Consider the following 18,264-nt stretch of genomic DNA (forward strand, 5'->3'; position numbering starts at 1 on the left):
GAATTACTGTCTTACAAGAGAGAGCTGTCAGGGACGTCCACGACGGACTCAGCACCACAGAGCCTGCCTCACCAGCTGCTGTGAATACAGAAAGAACAGAGAGGGAAGCTGTGAAAAGGCCACACTAAGAGGAGGCAAGGACTCCTGCAAATGACAGGCTGCTTCCTCCTTTCCTAAGCTCACTCTCTACCTTCCTGGGATACAGTAAAAGCTGCTCAGTTGCTAGCTCCCTCTAAGGAAGGGGCTGTATGAATATAAATGACTATAGCACTGTGTCAGATTCAAGACTTTTATTTTTTTCCGTGCCCAACAAGCCGGAATGGTTGATGCTCACTGCTCCCCCTCCTGCCCCCAAGCCCCCTACTCATCACAGGAGGAATGTTTCCTTTCACTGGATAGCTCAGATGGTGCCTAGGCTTTGGCGGCTGACTTGTAATGGGCCAGAGTGCGGGCAGAAGGGTCCGTGGCATTGATCCACTTGGGCATCCAGTAATGGGTCAGCCAGTCTGCCCGGCCTGGGTAGTGGCGTTCAAAGATTTGACGGTAGTAATAGCCTTCCTTAGTTTTAGGAGTATTGAAGGGAAATTTTTGGGCTGCAGTCGCCATCATTGTATCATCAACCTGTAAGAATATAAATTCAAAATGGCTTTGTTAAATGGCATAGAAACACTTGTATTTAATGTGGCTTCCCAACAACAAAATGACTGTAAATTGTGCAAGAGACCCTTTGAATCACCCATCACTTAGAAAATGCTAAAATACAATAACAGACACAGCTGCAGCAACTTTCAAGGAACATTTCTGCAAATAATTTTAATACACGGTGGCTCTGAGTGTTTTATGACTAATAATGTCTGGCACCCGGCAGGTGTTAAATGTTAAATGAAGGTCAGTGATGATTGGTAAGTCTCTTCTCTTGCTCTTTGAATTTTATTTTATTACTTTTTTTTAAATTTTTTTAACGTTTTATTTTTGAGACAGAGAGAGACAGAGCATGAACGGGGGAGGGGCAGAGAGAGAGGGAGACACAGAATCGGAAGCAGGCTCCAGGCTCTGAGCCATCAGCCCAGAGCCCGACGCGGGGCTCGAACTCACGGACTGCGCGATCGTGACCTGAGCTGAAGTCGGCCGCTTAACCGACTGAGCCACCCAGGCGCCCCTCTTGCTCTTTGAATTTTAGATGCTACTATATAATCCTTCATGCTACTTAAATCTTATGAAATTCTTTTTTTTTTGTTTGTTTGCTTATTTTGAGAGACAGAGCACATGAGCAGGGGAGAGGCAGAGAGAGAGAAGACAGAATCCCAAGCAGGTTCTGCACTGTCAGGACAAAGCCTGATGCGAGGCTTGAACTCACAAACCATGAGATCATGACCTGCACTGAAACCAAGAGTCAGATCCTTAACTGACTGAGCCATCCAGGTGCCCCAAATCTTATGAAATTCTTATAAAACTCTTGTTTACAGGGAATTTCTCCTACAGCTACAAAACATTTAAATGAAATACAAAATGAACAGTGATTGCCATTCTACGTCCAAATTGTCCAATGCCAGAAAATATTTTAAAGACCTTATACCTGATGTTCAACATATTCCTGTAAAATCCTAAACCAGGAATTCTTAACCGAGGTTATTCCATCACTGAATGCTTCTTTTGGCCGCCAGAGAATGTCTTTAGGTATTAGATTGGAGTCCTCAAATGTCTCTCTCAGGAGATGTTTTTCTATCCCATTCTGACATGAAAACAAAGGAATGGCAGTAAAAATTCCAAATACATTTAATAGCAATAGACAGTTTCCATCGTGCATCGATTCACCTACCTTGGGAGTTCTCATATCTGGGGGCAGAGACAAGTAATAGGAAGAAAATCGATGATCCAGGAAAGGGACGCGCAATTCAAGGCTTAAAGGGGAAAAGAAAAATCTAAATCAAAATGGATATTTAGTGCCTGTCCTTTTAGATTCTCCTTGAGAGTTTCTTAGCAATTCAACTAGCCTCTATGTAATGTTAAGACTAAAAGTCATTTTTAGGGTCCTCCTGACTGTCCTTTACTACTGCATGAGTAGCAAAAATCTTCATTCTCAACAAGATGTATTACCTCATCTAGAGAGTGAAACAAACGGACAATAATTTTACTTTCCCTTCTGTAAACAATTAAATGCACATCTCAAAGAGCAGAAAATGGTAAGAAACATGAGTGATCTGATCATTAGGAACGTACTTTTCCTATACCTTTCTGACTCAAAGTTTTTTCTTGGTGAGGCCATCTCTTGTCCTATGGAAAACTAAAGAATTCAGAATTGTTTACTACTAAATGATTTACATACAACATGCAGTATATACCCCTGTTCCACAGTGTTTCATCAAAGGCCACATCGTGTTTCCTGAATCCTGGTGACTCTGGTTAAGGCAAATGGATGATAACCATGGATTCAGTTCCTTCCCCACACCGTATCTGACTATTTTCTAATCTAAGTGTGATTTCGTAGAAGCAACTAAAATATTTAACGTAGTTTATCACCTACAGTAAGAGTTCTGAATTCTCCAACATGACTAGCTAAAAAGTGAAAACTTCAGGCAACCAGAAATAGAGAAACCTGTTTATAATCTAATCAACCCTCCCGGCTCTTCATTGCCCTGTGCCCGCGCAGGGTCACCACAGTATCAAACAGGTGTGGTAGGCACTCAACACTTGTTACAGGGGCTGTGTCAGCTTTAACTTCTCTTAAAAAGTCTTAAAAAGAGCAGCACCTGCCTTCCCTTTCGGTTGTTCTGATGGTAGCAGAGTGTGGCTGTGCTTTAAAGACGAAGTCCATCTAAAACAACCTACAGTCTCCTCACCAATGCCAGAACAGTGCTTTGAGACAAGCTTCGTTTTCTCTATCGAAGTCGTACTTTGTGGGTCACCTGGGTGACCCAGGGGGTTAAGTGTCTGACTCCTGATTTCAGCTCAGGTCATGATCTCACGGCTGTGAGATCGAGCCCCAAGTTGGGCTCCGTGCTGGCCGTGGAGCCTGCTTAAGATTCTCTTTCTCCCCCTCCCCTGCTCACGTGTGCATGTAAACTCATGCTCTCTTTCAAAAAACAAAAAGTCATACTTTGCACAAACGTATAATCAACTGAAGAAAGTAATTGGCCATTGAGCTTTTTGATTTTTGAGGCTGTCTTAATGATTGCTTCTCAAACTACCGAGTTACCCGTGGGCAGCAGTAGTGCGATCTGCCCGGAGAACGTCGAACAAGTAGAGTTCCTTCAGAAGCCTCTCGCTTTCCTCCTCGGCTTTTTCAGGAGAAGGAGCCTGTTTTATAAACAGGTGGAGTTACAAATACACCAACAGCTTTGCTTGTGCACACAGAACAGTGTTCATTCCTCTTTCCCATATTCCAGCTCTAGTGGGAGTAAGACAGAAAGCTAAACAAAGTTTGGGGAAGGGGGGTCCCTACTTGCTAAAACAGGCCTTCCTGCACACCAAACAGGTAGCTGTCAGGCGATAAAATGGACGCCCAGGGCAGTAACCAGGCTGCCACAGGGGATTCAGAAAAGTCAGACTCCCGATTCTCCTGCTTCACCAGTTCTGAAAAATGGAGATTATCTCACATTAAGATTTCTTCCCCCCCCCCCCAAAGAAATACAAAGCAGACACTATCAGTTTTCTTCACATACGTCACAAGATACTCAAGCGTTAAGACAGACGAGAGCAAACAAACCACTTTTCTTCACCCAGCACCAATATCCCTCCGTGTCAGAAAACTTACCTTGTGAAAATATATGTAACCCTGCGTAAGCTCATCTGAACCTTCTCCAGAGAAGATCACCACACTATCTGTGTTCTTCCGAATATACTTGGAGACTAAGTACATACCTTAGTAGACAGAGAGAAATTGTTGATGTCAACATAACTGGCCACCAAAAATGTCTCGTATTTAGCTTTTGGAAACAATGATGTTTTACTTAGACTTGAACTCTGTATTAATAATGTAGTTTCCAAAATAATGACCTTTTATCTATAAGCTAATTTTTATATACTTTACCCAGAAGTTGTACGGTTGCAATGAAACAGCCCAAAATCATTCCACAATTTTACCTATTTATTAAAAAAATTTTAATGTTTATTTATTTTTGAGATGGGCAGAGAGAGAGAGAGGGAGACACAGAATCTGAAACAGGCTCCAGGTTCCGAGCTGTCAGCACAGAGCCCAATGCAGGGCTCACACCCAAGAATCAAAAGATCATGACCTAAGCCAAAGTCAGACGCTCAACCGACTGAGCCACAGCCACTGTGCCCCTTATTCCACAATTTTATATACGGGTTTTAAAATTGTAATGCTTTTAGACCAAGAATATCCACCTTAGAACTCTGACAAACTGAACAATGACAAATATCTAAAACAAATTCATAACTTTCATACCAATATTATCATACAAAAATAATAAAAGTTGGGAGTTTGGGTAGTTTAGGCTTTTCTTTCCTAACACCAAATTTCACAGGTGGTTAAGAATACTATGTAAATTACTAAAAGAGAGCCATTGGTTCCGGCTGCAAATCTATGTAAACCAGTATTTGTTCTTTATCATTTTTTTCATGATCACTGATCTAGGAAGACTTTTTAGACATTTTTTCCTAATTGCCTTCTCAATGAAATATGAGTACTGGATATACTATAAATCTATTTATATAGTGTGGCCCTTTGGAAGCCCACAGGCCACTGTATACAGAAAATTCTTTTTTACACTCCAAGAACCAATTTAGTTCTCTTGTGGGCAATATCACCCCTGTGGTAATATTCTCATGCCCTAAACTTTGCAATGGAGTCTTCTCAGATAGATTCTGAGTCTCTTAAAAGAGAGACATATCTCAGCCAGTAGCACATTAGAGGCTCAACGACACTGGAGTATACTTCTGATCTTGCCATATATCCACATGACAAAACTAGCATTGCTTGCTGGGCAGTAATAGTTATTGATTGATAAGTCATATGATAGAATAGTTACCAAAGTATATATGAGTATTCCTTACATAAATTAGTTACAACACAGACCTATTTCCCTATACAGCCCAAGAAACTATATGCAGAGAAATTGGGGAGTGAGGAGTGCAGAAATGTGCATCTATTTTTTGGAGAAATATAAATACAGATCTTCCTCGACTTACACCCTGATAAACCCACTTAAGTTGAAAACATCATCAAATCCACCTAACCTACTGAACATCATAGCTTAGCCTAGCCTACCCCAAATGTACTCAGAACACTGACATTAGCCTACTGTTGGTCAGGATCACAGACCACAAAGCCTACTTGGTAATGAATGGTGCACTGAGCATCTTATGTAATTTACTGACCCTGTACTAAGAGTGAAAACCAGAATGGGTGTGGGTACAGAATGGTTATAAGTATTTCAGTTGTTCAACCTTGTGATCACTTGGCTGACTGGGAACTGCAGCTCAACTGCCCAGTATCGAGAGAGAGAGAGAGAGACGGACGAGAGAGAGAAAGAGAGAATCCTTTGCATGGCGTTAGCCCAGGAAAAGATCCAAATTCAAAAGTCAAAGTAAGGGTTCTGCTGAATGTGTATTGCTTTCACACCCTCATAAAGTCGAAAATTGTTCAGGTCAAACCATGGTAAGTAAAGGACTGTCTGTAGGGACACCATAAATGGGGGAGTTTAGGTGTTTATTTCCTCTCACTCCAAAAGAGATTGGGGGAGGGGTGCCTGGGTGGCTCAGTCAGTTAAATGTCCAACATCGGCTCTGGTCATGACCTCACAGTTTGTGAGTTCAAGCCCCACGTTGGGCTCTGTGCTGACAGCTCAGGGCCTGGAGCCTGCTTTGGATTCTGTGTCTCCTCCTCTCTCTGCCCCTCCCCTGCTCACACTCTGTGTCTCTCAAAAAATGAATAAACATTAAAAAATAAATTAAAAAAAAAAAGATTGGGGGAATTCTTAAATGGTCTGGTCTTAAAATAGTGCTGACCTAAGAATTTTATTTGCATTCATTCTTAAGTATTGTTTTTTAAACTGTTGTTCGAAATAATCTTTTATACCTTATACTCTTTTCAGGATTAAAAATCTTTTAGAGGGGCACCTGGGTGGCTCGGTCGGTTGAGCCTCCGACTTCGGCTCAGGTCACGATCTTACGGCTCATGAGTTCGAGCCCCGCGTCGGGCTCTGTGCTGACAGCTTGGAGCCTGGAGCCTGCTTTGGATTCTGTGTCTCTCTCTCTCTCTGCCCGTCCCTCGCTTGCACTCAGTCTCTATCTCTCTTAAGATAAATAAACATTAAAAAAAAAATTAAAAAAAAATCTTTTAGATACTGTAAAATACCTTACCTACTGAAGCACGTACTGTTGTAATATCATAAGTTTCCAAGGAAAATATGACTTCATCCAGGACCTGAATGCCTTCCTCAGAATTAAAGAGGACTTCATGGTGTTCACTTCCAATGTGATTTGCCACCTGATTATTTAAGAAATATCCATATACTTGTTATAAGCACTGCCCTTGAAAATGAAACATGAATACTGTCATGTCACAACACGTTATAAGTTAATAATAGTGAAAAACAAATCAGGCAAAATATGAGGAAATGATTCTCTAGTCACCACATACACAGACCAGTTAGGTTTCCTGGCCTCCCCCAGTCTCTGCCCTGACTTGACCAAGAGGTAGACAGCCCATCAGCTCTTCCCACTCTAAGACTTCAACCTAACTGTCCACAGGATTCCAGTGAGTTGTGTCCCCCCCACCCCCCACTTAAGTTACCTCACCCACTTCCGCCCTCTCTAGTCCAACATGGCCCCACTCTAACCTCGGGCCCCTATTGGCCCTCCATCGATGGTTTATGTTACATTCAGGATGTTATTCCTAAGGGAAATGCCTTCCCCTCATTCTTTTTTCTGTGGCTGTTTTGGATTCTTTTAGCCTTGATCAACTTGCTTTGACACTGCACTCATCCATTCCCTGTAAATTCTGCCAGAGTAGGAACAAAGTCTCCCAAACACGGAATGTGTATGTACAAGGTCCTCTCTGCCCATAATCCTAAACACGGTGCTTTATAAGAAATGAAAACAGCTAACATTTACAAAGTACTTACTACAGGCTATGCTCTATCCTATGCACTTCATGAATTCTATCATTTTCACCTTGACATTATCCCATAGTAGATACTGTCATTCCCATTACATAAGTGAGGAATCGTATGTTGGAGGTAGGATTTGAGACCAGCAGTCTGCTCCAAAGCATGCAGTCACAACCACTGTACCATTACTTTCAAAACGACAGAATTATTATCACAGGGTTTTTATGAGGATTGCATGAGCCTTAGTAGAAGTACCCAGAGGACAGTGTATGACACACTTGATACTCAACAATGCATTTCATTTTAATACATTTAACTTAAAACAATTACCTGAGTCAATACAGCATAAGTACAGAATCATTAATTAGTGGCTAGATTTTTATCCTTATGTCTGTCCCAATTACATAATGGGCAGGACGGTGTCTTACCTTTCTAGCAGCGAGTAAATCAGTACTGTCTTCCATGCCAATCGCAAATGTCTGGAGAGGGTACTGTACTTGAGCCTCTTTTAGCTGCTTCAACAGGGTGGCAGCAACCAAACTGGAATCTAAGCCCCCTATGAGCAAGACGGGAAGTACACTGGCTATACGCCATGCTTACGAGAAACAGATATGATTTACAATCCCATTAAGCACCAAGATTAGAGTTTTGCTATTTAAAATCCCCAACTTTTAGGGGCGCCTGGGTGGCTTAGGCAGTTACGCGTCCAACTCCTGATTTCAGCTCAGGTCATGATCTCGCGAGTTGTGAGGTTGAGCCCGTGCTTTGGGCTCTGTGCTTGACAGCATGGAGGCTGCTTGGGATTCTCTCTCTACCCCTCTCTCTGCCCCTCCCCCACTTGCACACGCTATCTCTCAAAATAAACAAAATTTAAAAAAAAAATTTAAAAATCCCCAAGTTTTATAAACCAAAAATCAGTATTATGAAAAATCTAACACATAACCTGACATAATGATTACAGTACTTGAATTGGTCAAAAGTCACCATACACAATTCTAAAAAATGTTTATTAGCTCACTCATACCAATAATTAGAATGTAACCTGAAGCTGCTCTATTGCCATGAATATTAAATGCAGCTTACAGAAAACATTTTTGTCCTATAATGGAGGGAAAATTAAATCATAAATATTTTATAGTCAAAATCTCAGGGATAGCTACAAATCATTTACTTAAATATGTGCTAAATATAATTGGGCTTTTTAATAGACTTCACCTGATAAAAGGCAGCCAATCCTTCTGTCTGTCATTAAGCGTTTCTTTATGGCGTTGTCAAAAAGGATCCGGAGGTTGTTCTTCACAGTTTCTAGCTCAAAACCTATAAACATGTAAAGCAAATCAACAGTTCCAGAAAATCTTGGGCTGAATTATTTACTGAAACAAGGCAGACAATCATCTATCAATCATGATGACACCTGCTCCAGGGTGGAATTTGCCAAATCCCCATGTGCCACCTCCAAATTAAATAGGAAAGAGCTCTTCTGATTTGAACCATTCCAATGACAAGAAAGTAGCACTTTTTTTTCCCTTTGGGAGAGACAGGAGGGGAACAGGCGGGTGGGCGTATGCTTTGTTACCTGGGAAGAGTTTCTCCACATTGTCATAGAGCGCATGCAGGGGCTCATCTCTACAGTGATGATATTTGACCATTTCCACTGATGCAACTTTGCCATTCGGCTTTAAATCCAAAACTTCATAGTGTCCTGGGAGAAAAGGCTCCACTTTTAAAAAAGGAGTTGTGGAGTGCTTCAAGTTAACAAGACCTACAAATTCAAAACGATAATTTTACTCAAGATACAATTCACCATTACTTACTATCCTCTCAATTCCTGTTTATTCCCCCTTTTTGATATAAACACATGTCCATTATATAAGCAAAATAGGGAAGAATGAACCCAAATGCTACCACCTACTTACTAGGGAGAGAACAGTGGTAGAGATGTACCCTAAGGTTACACTGATTTCTAGTAGTTCAAAGTAATAAGAAGATCCCCAACATTCAATTTCTTCTCCCTGGCTGGAATTTCAGATCAAGAAAATCTATTTTCTATAAGAAAAGACACATTAAGCAAGAAGATGGACTTGAAATTGCTACTGTTATGATACCCTGGCAGTCATTTCTTTGTCATCACTGAGGTATGTTAAGGAAACAGCCATGATTTCTGGTCCTTGAACAAGCAAAATGATCCACTATGAGGTAATGGCAGAACTAGTTATTATATACTGTGTGTTAAACAGTATAATCTAAATTTCTTCAAAAGTTTTCACAGGGAGTAAACAACCTGGCATCACCATGATCTCTGATTAAAAACCAGTGTTTTATTGTAAATGGGAACAGCCTATCTAAATGCTCATTACGACTCACAATTTGAGTTTGTCAGCCCAGTCATCTTCTGTGTCAGACTGAATTCAAAGATCAGATTGGACCCAGATTCCTGCCTAGCAAGCGGACCTCAAGAGAGCCACACAACCCCTATGGGGGATGAGGATTAATTAAAAAGTTTCAAGCAGGGAGGACCATCAACAGATTAGTTTTTGATACGCTATTCTAAAAGCATTGAGAAACAGTCACTCGAAAACTTCTGGACTGCCCAGCATAGGATTTGCAAATATGATCAAGAGGAAAACACAAAACCAGAGTAATAATGAATACCTACAGACAAATTCTATCATTACCTTTAGCTTCTGAACACACAGCCAAAAATCCATCTTCCGTCATGGCTTTAAACAAAGGCCTGACTCCATAAGTATCTCTGCCCAGGAACACTTTCTTATTGGCAGTATCCAGCAAAATAAATGCAAACACCCCATCCAACATGCAAACTGTTTGCTCAATTCCTCCTTTGTCGTAAAGATGAAGGATTATCTCACCATCCACTTTGGTCTGGTATTCAAATTCAAAATGGTGTTGCATCTTGTAAAAGCAATAGCAAAATAAACATGTTAACGTTACAGTCCTTGTGCATCCATTAATAATTTTTTGTTGCAAAGTTGCTTCAACATTTCTATGTTCTATAATCACGCACCTTAGTTATTTAGAAGAATCATTGCATTATCAAAATACAACTTATTTGAACTCACAATTCTGCTTATTCTTTACAGCATAAAGCTAAACGTACACATTTTAGTTGCATTCTGATAAATGAAAAGCAGAGGCAATATAGCAAAACAGTCATACATATCAGGAAGGATAGGAATGCCCATTATACATGTCCTATGTCTATAATACATGTATGTTTACATCTGTATGTCAGTTAAGCAAAGAGGTTGCAATGACACTAAAAATGTGTCTTCCCCAACTGTAATATTTTGATTTGGGAATGTAGGATCAGCTGAGGTTTTTCCATTTCAGTCTCAAAGACCTGCCTATGAAAATGGAAAGTAAAAGGACACACACAGTTGGTACTATTCCCTGATGAATGGCTCCATCACAATGATGAAGACACATGGTCCAGATAAAGCTGATGGCCCCCCAGGGGAAGCCTAGAATATTCAGTCTTCCCACCATTGCAGTGGCATTAAACTACTTCTCACTGATAGAGAAAATGACAGGGGAGCTTTAGTAGTCCACATGCCCCAAGGGCTCAGCAAAGTGACCATCATGACCACTCAGCACAGAGGGAGAGGGCCTGATTACATTACACCGGGCTCTGGCTCTCCATCACCACTGGCCAACTGTGAGGGGGAGAAATCCTTGGAGTTGCTCTTTCTTTGTGCTTACTCCTATTTTTGGCTGACCATGGAGAGAGAAGAGGTTCCTATAAACAAAATCACGGGGAAATCCTGGTTAAGTTTAAACATTCAGAACATGTTTTTAAAATTCACAAAGTAAATCTATGTGTCTGTATATGGATGACCTATAAACATGCTTCACAATCACACTCACTCTATCACTTGTGAAACTTCTGTCTATTAGCACTCACAGAATGAGCCAAACCATGGGCTCTGGCTGTCTCGAGTGACTATAAAGCCACTTCCTGTTGACCTCTCCCTCCTCTGAGAGAGATCAGGGGAGATCCTGTCACCAGCAGGTGGGGTTTGGAAGCAGTCTTTTGCTTGCCTTTTTGCACTTACATATCGGAAGAATAAATATACCCTCCAAAGCATTCAGTGATTTCAGTAAGCAACAGCTTCCCAAATCTATCCTCCACTACTGTCATCACTGCTCTTTGGCTTAAACCTTGCAGGTAACTTACTGGTTAATGATTCCCATGTTCCACTTTGCACTCTCCTGAAACCACACTTAGGTAAAAGCTGCAATTAGAGGGCATCTGGGTGGTTCAGTCAGTTAAGTGTCCAACTTTTGATTTCAGCTCAAGTCATGATCTCAGAGTTTGTGAGTTTGAGCCCCACATTGGTCTCTGCACTGACACTGCAGAGCCTGCTTGGAATTCACTCTCTCTCTCTACCCCTCCCTCCCCTCTCAAAATAAATAAACTTAAAAAAAAAAAGCTGTACTTAGATAAAAGTCCCTGTATCCTGCCACCATCCAGAAATCACACTGCCACTTGACCTGCTGGTTGCAAGCCCCTGATGATCCCTGTAGAGAGAGAGCCTCCTCTCTGCCCCAGCCTTCACTCAGATTCCTCCTCTCCTTCATTTATTCTTCCTCCACACCCAGCACATCTCTAGCTGGATTTTATTAGAGGTAAATTTTTTTCATCCAAAAAAAAAAAAAAAAAATTTCATCTCCAAGCACCTAGAAAAATCATGCCTATATACTCTTAATAAATGTCTGAAAGGAATCTGCTGAATAACCATAAAAACTTTTCAAATGAGAAGCGTATTATTGAAAGTAATCTTATGAGATGACACACAATGGTAAAAGCTATTGTCCAGAGATAAAAATGTCCTAATGGTGGCTAGAATATAAATACCTCCCCATGAATGACAGATGTATATCAAGACTCAAAAAATACCAAGGAACCTAACAACTAAATGTATGAAGTATGAATGCTATCAGGCTTCAACAAAACAAAGCAGCTATAAAGACATTTTTGTGACACTTGCAGAAATTTAATTTGAACTCAATATTAGATGATCTTATTGATTCTTGGGTTTAATAGTATTGGTATTAGGTAGAGGATGGCCCTCATTTTTAAGAGATAAGTGCTTGCATATTTAGGAGTAAAGTGTCATGATATCTGCAGTATACTCTAAAATGATTCAGCCCAAAATTAAATGCCTAGGTGTATATACAGAAAGAAAGCAATAGAGCAAATACGGCAAAACATTAACAATTAAATAACCTAGGTTCTATTTGTTCTATTTTTTTTTTGGTTTGTTCTTTTTTGTTCTTTTTTATATGTTTTAAATTTTCAAAATTATAAGTTGGGGAGGAGGGTGGCAAACAAAAAATAACTTGGAAATTTTGCATTAAAAAATTTATGAAACACTAGCCAAATAATTCCAGATTGGAAGGTTCTTAGCCAGTTTGGCTCCCTGGGGTCAGAATTTCCACCCCCTCACCACTCTCATCCTGAGTAAGCTTTCACCAGATTAGAAAGCTGTTCCAATTTTAATGCTGCTAAAAAAAAATCACTCCTTGCACTCTTCTGTCCTGTGGCTCTGTTTAAGTGCAGTCAGTACACAGTAGCAATAAATGTCATAAGGGCAGCATTATATAAAAGCTACCAGTATGATTACCTCCAAACTATTCAATTCCATACCTGCCCTAAAGTCCTCCGGTCTCCCTACTCTTAGAATGATATTCCAACTCCTTGCCAAGTCCTGCTTGATCTGGTCGTGCCCTGCCCACCTACCTACCCCTTGATCACATCTGACAATCCCAGGGCTGCTTCCTACCTCGGGGCTTCTACACGTGCTATTCCCCCAGCATGAAATGCTGTTACCAGCCCCACTAGTTGATCATTATCCATTAGGTCTCAGTTCAAGTGTCAGTTCCTCAAGAGACCTTCTCTGACCACCCTTGCTGACATTGGATCTCCCATATTATTATTTTTTTTTTTGTCCAGAATATCTATCCTATGTACAAGGATTTTTTGTCTTTTTTTATTTTTAATGGAATAAACTCCATCAGAGTGCAGACCTATGTCTCATACTTACTACTGTATCCCCAGTACCAAACACAGGCTCTAACTAATATTCAAATTCATGACAGGAAAAAAAATTCTAAGAGTTAAAGAATTATAATCTTCATTTTGTCTTTTTTTTGGGACCAGGCCATTTGAACTCCTCGTGCATCTGTGCCCTATCTCTCTTTAGAATTGGAGCAAATGAAGTAATGAACATGGAAACTGTGTGAAAAGTAAAAAGCTTTATACAAAATATATAAAATTATTACAACCAACTAGCCCTGAGGTTTAATCACATCCAGATATCTTCTGGTTTATTTACCTTCTTGTGGTTGTAGATTTCACCGTTGTAACAAAGCCACAAATAAGGATATTTCTTCACTCGGATTGGCTGCATTCCAAACAGCTGGTCAACCACTGCCAACCGATGAAATCCAAAGCAGCAGTTGGTGTATCCATTGACATTCTCAAAGCGAAATGCATCTGGACCCCTGTGTGCAATCTTCATAGCACTCAGGCACTGAACAGAAAGGCAGTCATCACTGCCAAAGAGGGCCCAAATCCCACACATGGTGCAATGGAGCTAGGGGCTCTCTATGGAGAGAAAAGCAGACCAGTTGAATATTCAATATCCAAGTCTGTATTAAATCTTGATTCCAAAAACTGGCATAAACTACTTCAAAGACTGATATTTAAACCATCTGATCTATAGCATTAGGCTGGCAGGCACACAGGAGTTGAGACTGATTTAATTGATTTACAAGTATTGAGAAAAGATGCATGACCTTCACATCCAGCTGGCTAAAGCAGTTAGCACCCCGTCAATGCCTGCATCTCTCTCACCTTGGACCTTGGCTCACCTGAGCCGGGGTAGTCAGGCCACATTCTAGGTTTACTTCCAAGATACAGATATACATGCAGGCTGGCTCCAACCTAGTGAGAGATCCCTGTCCCATTCTCTATCCCAGAATGTCAGAAGCCCTCAAAAATCCAATAGACTCCCCAGATTACTACTACAGTCCCCTCTCGGGACTCCTGACAATTAAATGTCCTCTCTTTACCTGTACTAACTGCACATAGAGTATAGCAGGTAAGAAAGATCACACATACTGCTCGTGTAATGTTAAGATACATAGCTATTACAAGCATTTCACAACTTCTAGTTTACCTCTAAGTGATTTATTCAAATGTGATAAAAGAAATTCTAAAGAGACAAAAGGCATGTTATCTGACATTAGATACCCTGGATCGATTACAAAAAAAAATTTTTAAGTTGACAGAGATACATAATGTTCACCATCAAAATGTCCTAAATGACAAAAATGTCCTCAAATGTCCTCAAAATGTCCTCAAATTGTCCCTCAAAAATGTCCCTTTTTGTCTCAAAGCTGCTTTGGTCCATAAGAAAGCAAAATAGGTGGGATATAAACAGCAAGAACATCTCTGAAAAACAAGCTGGCCATCCCTACAGGCCAAGAAGCAAACAAATAATTCCTGTGAATGGTACTTTGCAATTTTATATTCTCAATTGTGAAATAAAGGCTTTTTATTTAGATGCTGCCAACTCAAAACAGCTATTTTACCAAAATCACTTGGAATTATTTGGGTTTTTTTTAAATGCAAATTTGCAGTGAATGCCTAATTTGAAACAAAAATCATATATAAATATATATAATATAAATATATATTATATATAATATAAATATACTATATAAAATATACATAGAATACATATGTTGTTTCAAGTTACATCAATCACTTTGAGCAATCCTCTGAGGACATGCACAGCTAAATGAACCAAACCTTTGTTTGGCCTTTTAATGAGACCATATCAAATTAATAAAAAATGATAGTGACTCCAACAACTTGGAAATGAAGTAGCACATGTCCTATGCAGTCCCTTCCATGAACCTGGCAAATAGCCTCTAATGAGATATTTGAGATTTAGGGGGAAATTCACTTAGATTGAGGTGAGAGGACTACTGATAAGCCATCTATCTTTGACTCCATACCAATGAAAAATGGGCTGAGACAGTACTTTGAAAATCACAAAGGTCGTCATTAGTGAATCATTTCCCTCAGTCTTCCTAATGCTGCTTAGTGAATCCCATTATTAAGCCTGTTATAGGAAACACACACTAAACACTAAATTAGAGGGGAAAGACAGGCAACACATATTAGTGAAGCACACTTCTCCAGCAGGAAATAGCAAGTTAAAACTGTTATCTATTTTTGTTGGAATCAGTCTCACTTGCAAAGGTCCTATTTGCAATGCTTTTTCCAACTGCTGTTACCGCTCCCAATAATTTTCCCTATTTCCTCATAAACTTCTAGGGCAGTGCTGTCCAGTAGAAATGTGAGCTACATATGTAATTTTCAATATGCTGGTGGCTCCATTAAAAAAGTCATGAGAAAATGGGAAGTTTTTAAATCTATTTTAACACAATGTACTAAAAGATAGTATTTTGACAGGTAATCAGGCATAAAAGTTATCGACGATATTTTATATTGCTTTTCTCTACTGAAGTTAACATCTGGCGTATTTTATACTTACCCCAGACCTTGATTCGGACTAGTCTGCCTTTGAAGTTCTCAAAACAGTTACATGTGTACTGAATTTGTGCTGATCCAATGCATTTAATTTCTATGCTATTTACCAACCACTTCAATTTCACCATCTTGTTTTATTTTTACCTTAAGATATCAGCAACCAACTCCTGGACAGGTTCAAGACCTAAATTACTTCTAAGTAATCTTATAGGAACGTGGCCAATCAATGGGGAAAAAAAAAGAGTTAGGAGTCCTGTTAAATTGTTACTCAAGTACCCAGGAAGAAGAAATAATGTAGGCCAAGGGCCCAGAAGAAAACTGTCCTTTTATTCAAAATAGTAACATTAATCTGAAACCAGCCCTACAGAACAGACAGATATCCACTGAGAAAGGCATGTTCATTCATTTGCTTTTTCGCATACCGTGCCACCTGTCGCCCTGAACAGTTGTCTTCTAGGCAGGATTTACTCATTAAGTCACTTGTTGAGTCTTGCAGTCTGGCTGGGGGGTGGGGCAGGGAGAGGGAGATGGTGGGACCAGTGGTGAGGGGCTAAGTACAGACCCTTAGGCTTGGACCTACAGCCTTGAGACCAGGACCAAGCGATTGTGTGTCCCGAAACTCCGACTGCACCCCAGCCACGTGCACCCTCTGGCCAGTCCGCAGCAGGGCCCCCGGACTGCAAAATTTTCCACAGGCTTCGATGCAATGTAATTTTTAAAAACAGTAAAATTTACAAGGGCCAACGTGGGCTGGAACCCGGCCTCCCCTCTGCCGTCCACTTGATCCCAACCTCTGCAGGGCCAGACTGGGGTCTTTACCCCGCAGCTGGCTCCCAGGTGCGCAACAATCGGCCCCGCCCCCTTTACGGGTGGGAGCCGCAGAGCCCTCCGGCGCCCGGATCAGCCTCTGCCCACGAGTGTGCTAGCCAGACTGCCGCGCATCCTCCTCCTCCTCCTTCTCCTTCTCCTTCTCCTTCCCCTCCCCCTTCCGGGGCGGCCCAGGGTACCCTGGAAGGACGCTGCACCCCGCAGCAGGGCCTGGCTTACCTGGGATCCAGCGGGTGGAGAGACCAAGGTGCCAGGTAGGGGCTGCAGCTGGCGGGCGGGGCGGCCGGGCGTCCTCTCACTTTATACTGGCCTAGCTCCTGTAATGCGTGCGGGAAGTTTCATCATGTTTGTGAGGACCAACCAGCGCGTAGGGGCGTGGCCCACAATGCGAGACCCTGGAGGCAAGGAGGGGGGAGGGCGGAGGAGGAGCAGAGAACTAGAGGAGGAATTGCTGCGTTCCAGCTCCTTAAAGTGTTAGTGCACCTGCTGAAGGATTGCCTAAGAGGTCTAGCCAGGTGCCCCACTGACACTGAGGGTTATCTTACCCGCTGTTCTGACAATTAGGGGGCCTTCTGCACTTGGTTTGTTCTTGGGGAAATCAACACCAAATTGATGTAGATGAGATGTAGGTGTCCCCCCTACAGCACATCTCCCTGCAGATCCTTAACTGCAAAATTTTTAGGAGTACAGGTATCCCCCGCTTTTCGAAAGTTCATGTTATGCCACTTTGCTTTTACAGAAGACCCACATTAGACCCTCATGTGGTACTAATTCAGTTAGTTTTTGCTAACTGAAAGAAATCCGAAGAGGGTGTTTGCTTTTAGGGGAAAAGGTGAGAAATGAAAATAGCGTTCCGTATTGATTTCGTAGCTGGCCATTTAAGGAGGCAGCAAGCGAGTGGCACTGCCAAGTTCCTTCCCCAGGACTACACTCTGTGTCGAGGCGCCATGGCTTTGAACACTGTCTCTGAGCATCTGCGCTTTGTCTGTATTTTGTGCATGCATTAGCAGGATGTGCCCTAGGTATCAGAAAGGCCTAGCAGAGGTTATTTTTTGCGTCTGAGAAAACTCAGATTTTTCATGTAAATTAATGGTAACTGCTTCTTCATTTTATGTTATTTCAGCTTATGAAATGTTTCCTAGGAACACTCTACTTTGAAATAACAGGGAAACCTGTACTTTAGTTTCTCCGTAACTACAAAGAGAGCATCTAGTACATAAGATGGATACAGAAATATTTGCTCTATTAATAAATAATGGGGCAGGTAGGAAGAGCTGGAAGGATACGATCTTTTTATTAACTACAAGGTAGATTTCATTATGTCTTCTACCTCAGACATAACTAAATTTCTCCCATCTCTGGATCTATAGCTCGGTGTATTTGTGTTCTGTGTTGGATCATCATCAAACTTTGTGATGTGGTTATATTCTCCTTCGACTAGATTGGCATCTTCCTGGTTGTGTTGACTTCACCTTTTGAGTCTCACTATCAGCTCAGTGGATACCACTAGCTAGATTCTCAAAACCTGCATTCAATTCAATTCGATTCCTCATCACATTTTGTTGTTGACCAATTTCACTTTCAGGCAGGAAAGGATGGAGTTCCAGTCTGAATTTTACCACTAACCACTTCTATGACCATGGGTATGTTTTATAATCTCTTTAGGTTTCCCTCTTTGAAAAGAAAGTGGAGATTACCAGGGGTCCTTCCAGCCTTGAAATTGTAAGCACTAAAGTGATGAGAGTTCTTAGAGCCATAGCACCCAAGGAGGAAAAATTT

General features: G+C 41.1%; 1 protein-coding gene across 10 annotated transcripts in view; it reads right to left on the bottom strand.

Moving 5' to 3' along the window:
- Window positions 1–278: 278 nt before the first annotated feature.
- The window catches only part of ASNS (asparagine synthetase (glutamine-hydrolyzing)), a 163,335-nt gene continuing 145,349 nt past the window's right edge, over window positions 279–18,264 (bottom strand). For 8 of the 10 annotated variants that reach the window (XM_047094960.1, XM_047094959.1, XM_047094958.1 and 5 more), the window contains 12 exons: window positions 16,705–16,802; window positions 13,430–13,701; window positions 9,749–9,986; window positions 8,650–8,835; window positions 8,289–8,390; window positions 7,502–7,629; window positions 6,325–6,451; window positions 3,755–3,861; window positions 3,197–3,297; window positions 1,820–1,901; window positions 1,577–1,732; window positions 279–621 (listed from right to left, as the gene is read on the bottom strand). In XM_047094960.1, coding sequence (XP_046950916.1) covers window positions 412–621; window positions 1,577–1,732; window positions 1,820–1,901; window positions 3,197–3,297; window positions 3,755–3,861; window positions 6,325–6,451; window positions 7,502–7,629; window positions 8,289–8,390; window positions 8,650–8,835; window positions 9,749–9,986; window positions 13,430–13,678 — 1,686 coding nt within the window. In that variant the 5' untranslated portion in view covers window positions 13,679–13,701; window positions 16,705–16,802 and the 3' untranslated portion in view covers window positions 279–411. The other 2 variants (XM_047094961.1, XM_047094962.1) reach the window with 2 other exon arrangements.

The sequence above is a fragment of the Lynx rufus genome, unplaced genomic scaffold (genome assembly GCF_022079265.1).
Source record: "Lynx rufus isolate CCGP_SWC_20201006 ecotype Redwood Valley unplaced genomic scaffold, mLynRuf1.p SCAF_4, whole genome shotgun sequence".
Lineage (NCBI taxonomy): Eukaryota > Metazoa > Chordata > Mammalia > Carnivora > Felidae > Lynx > Lynx rufus.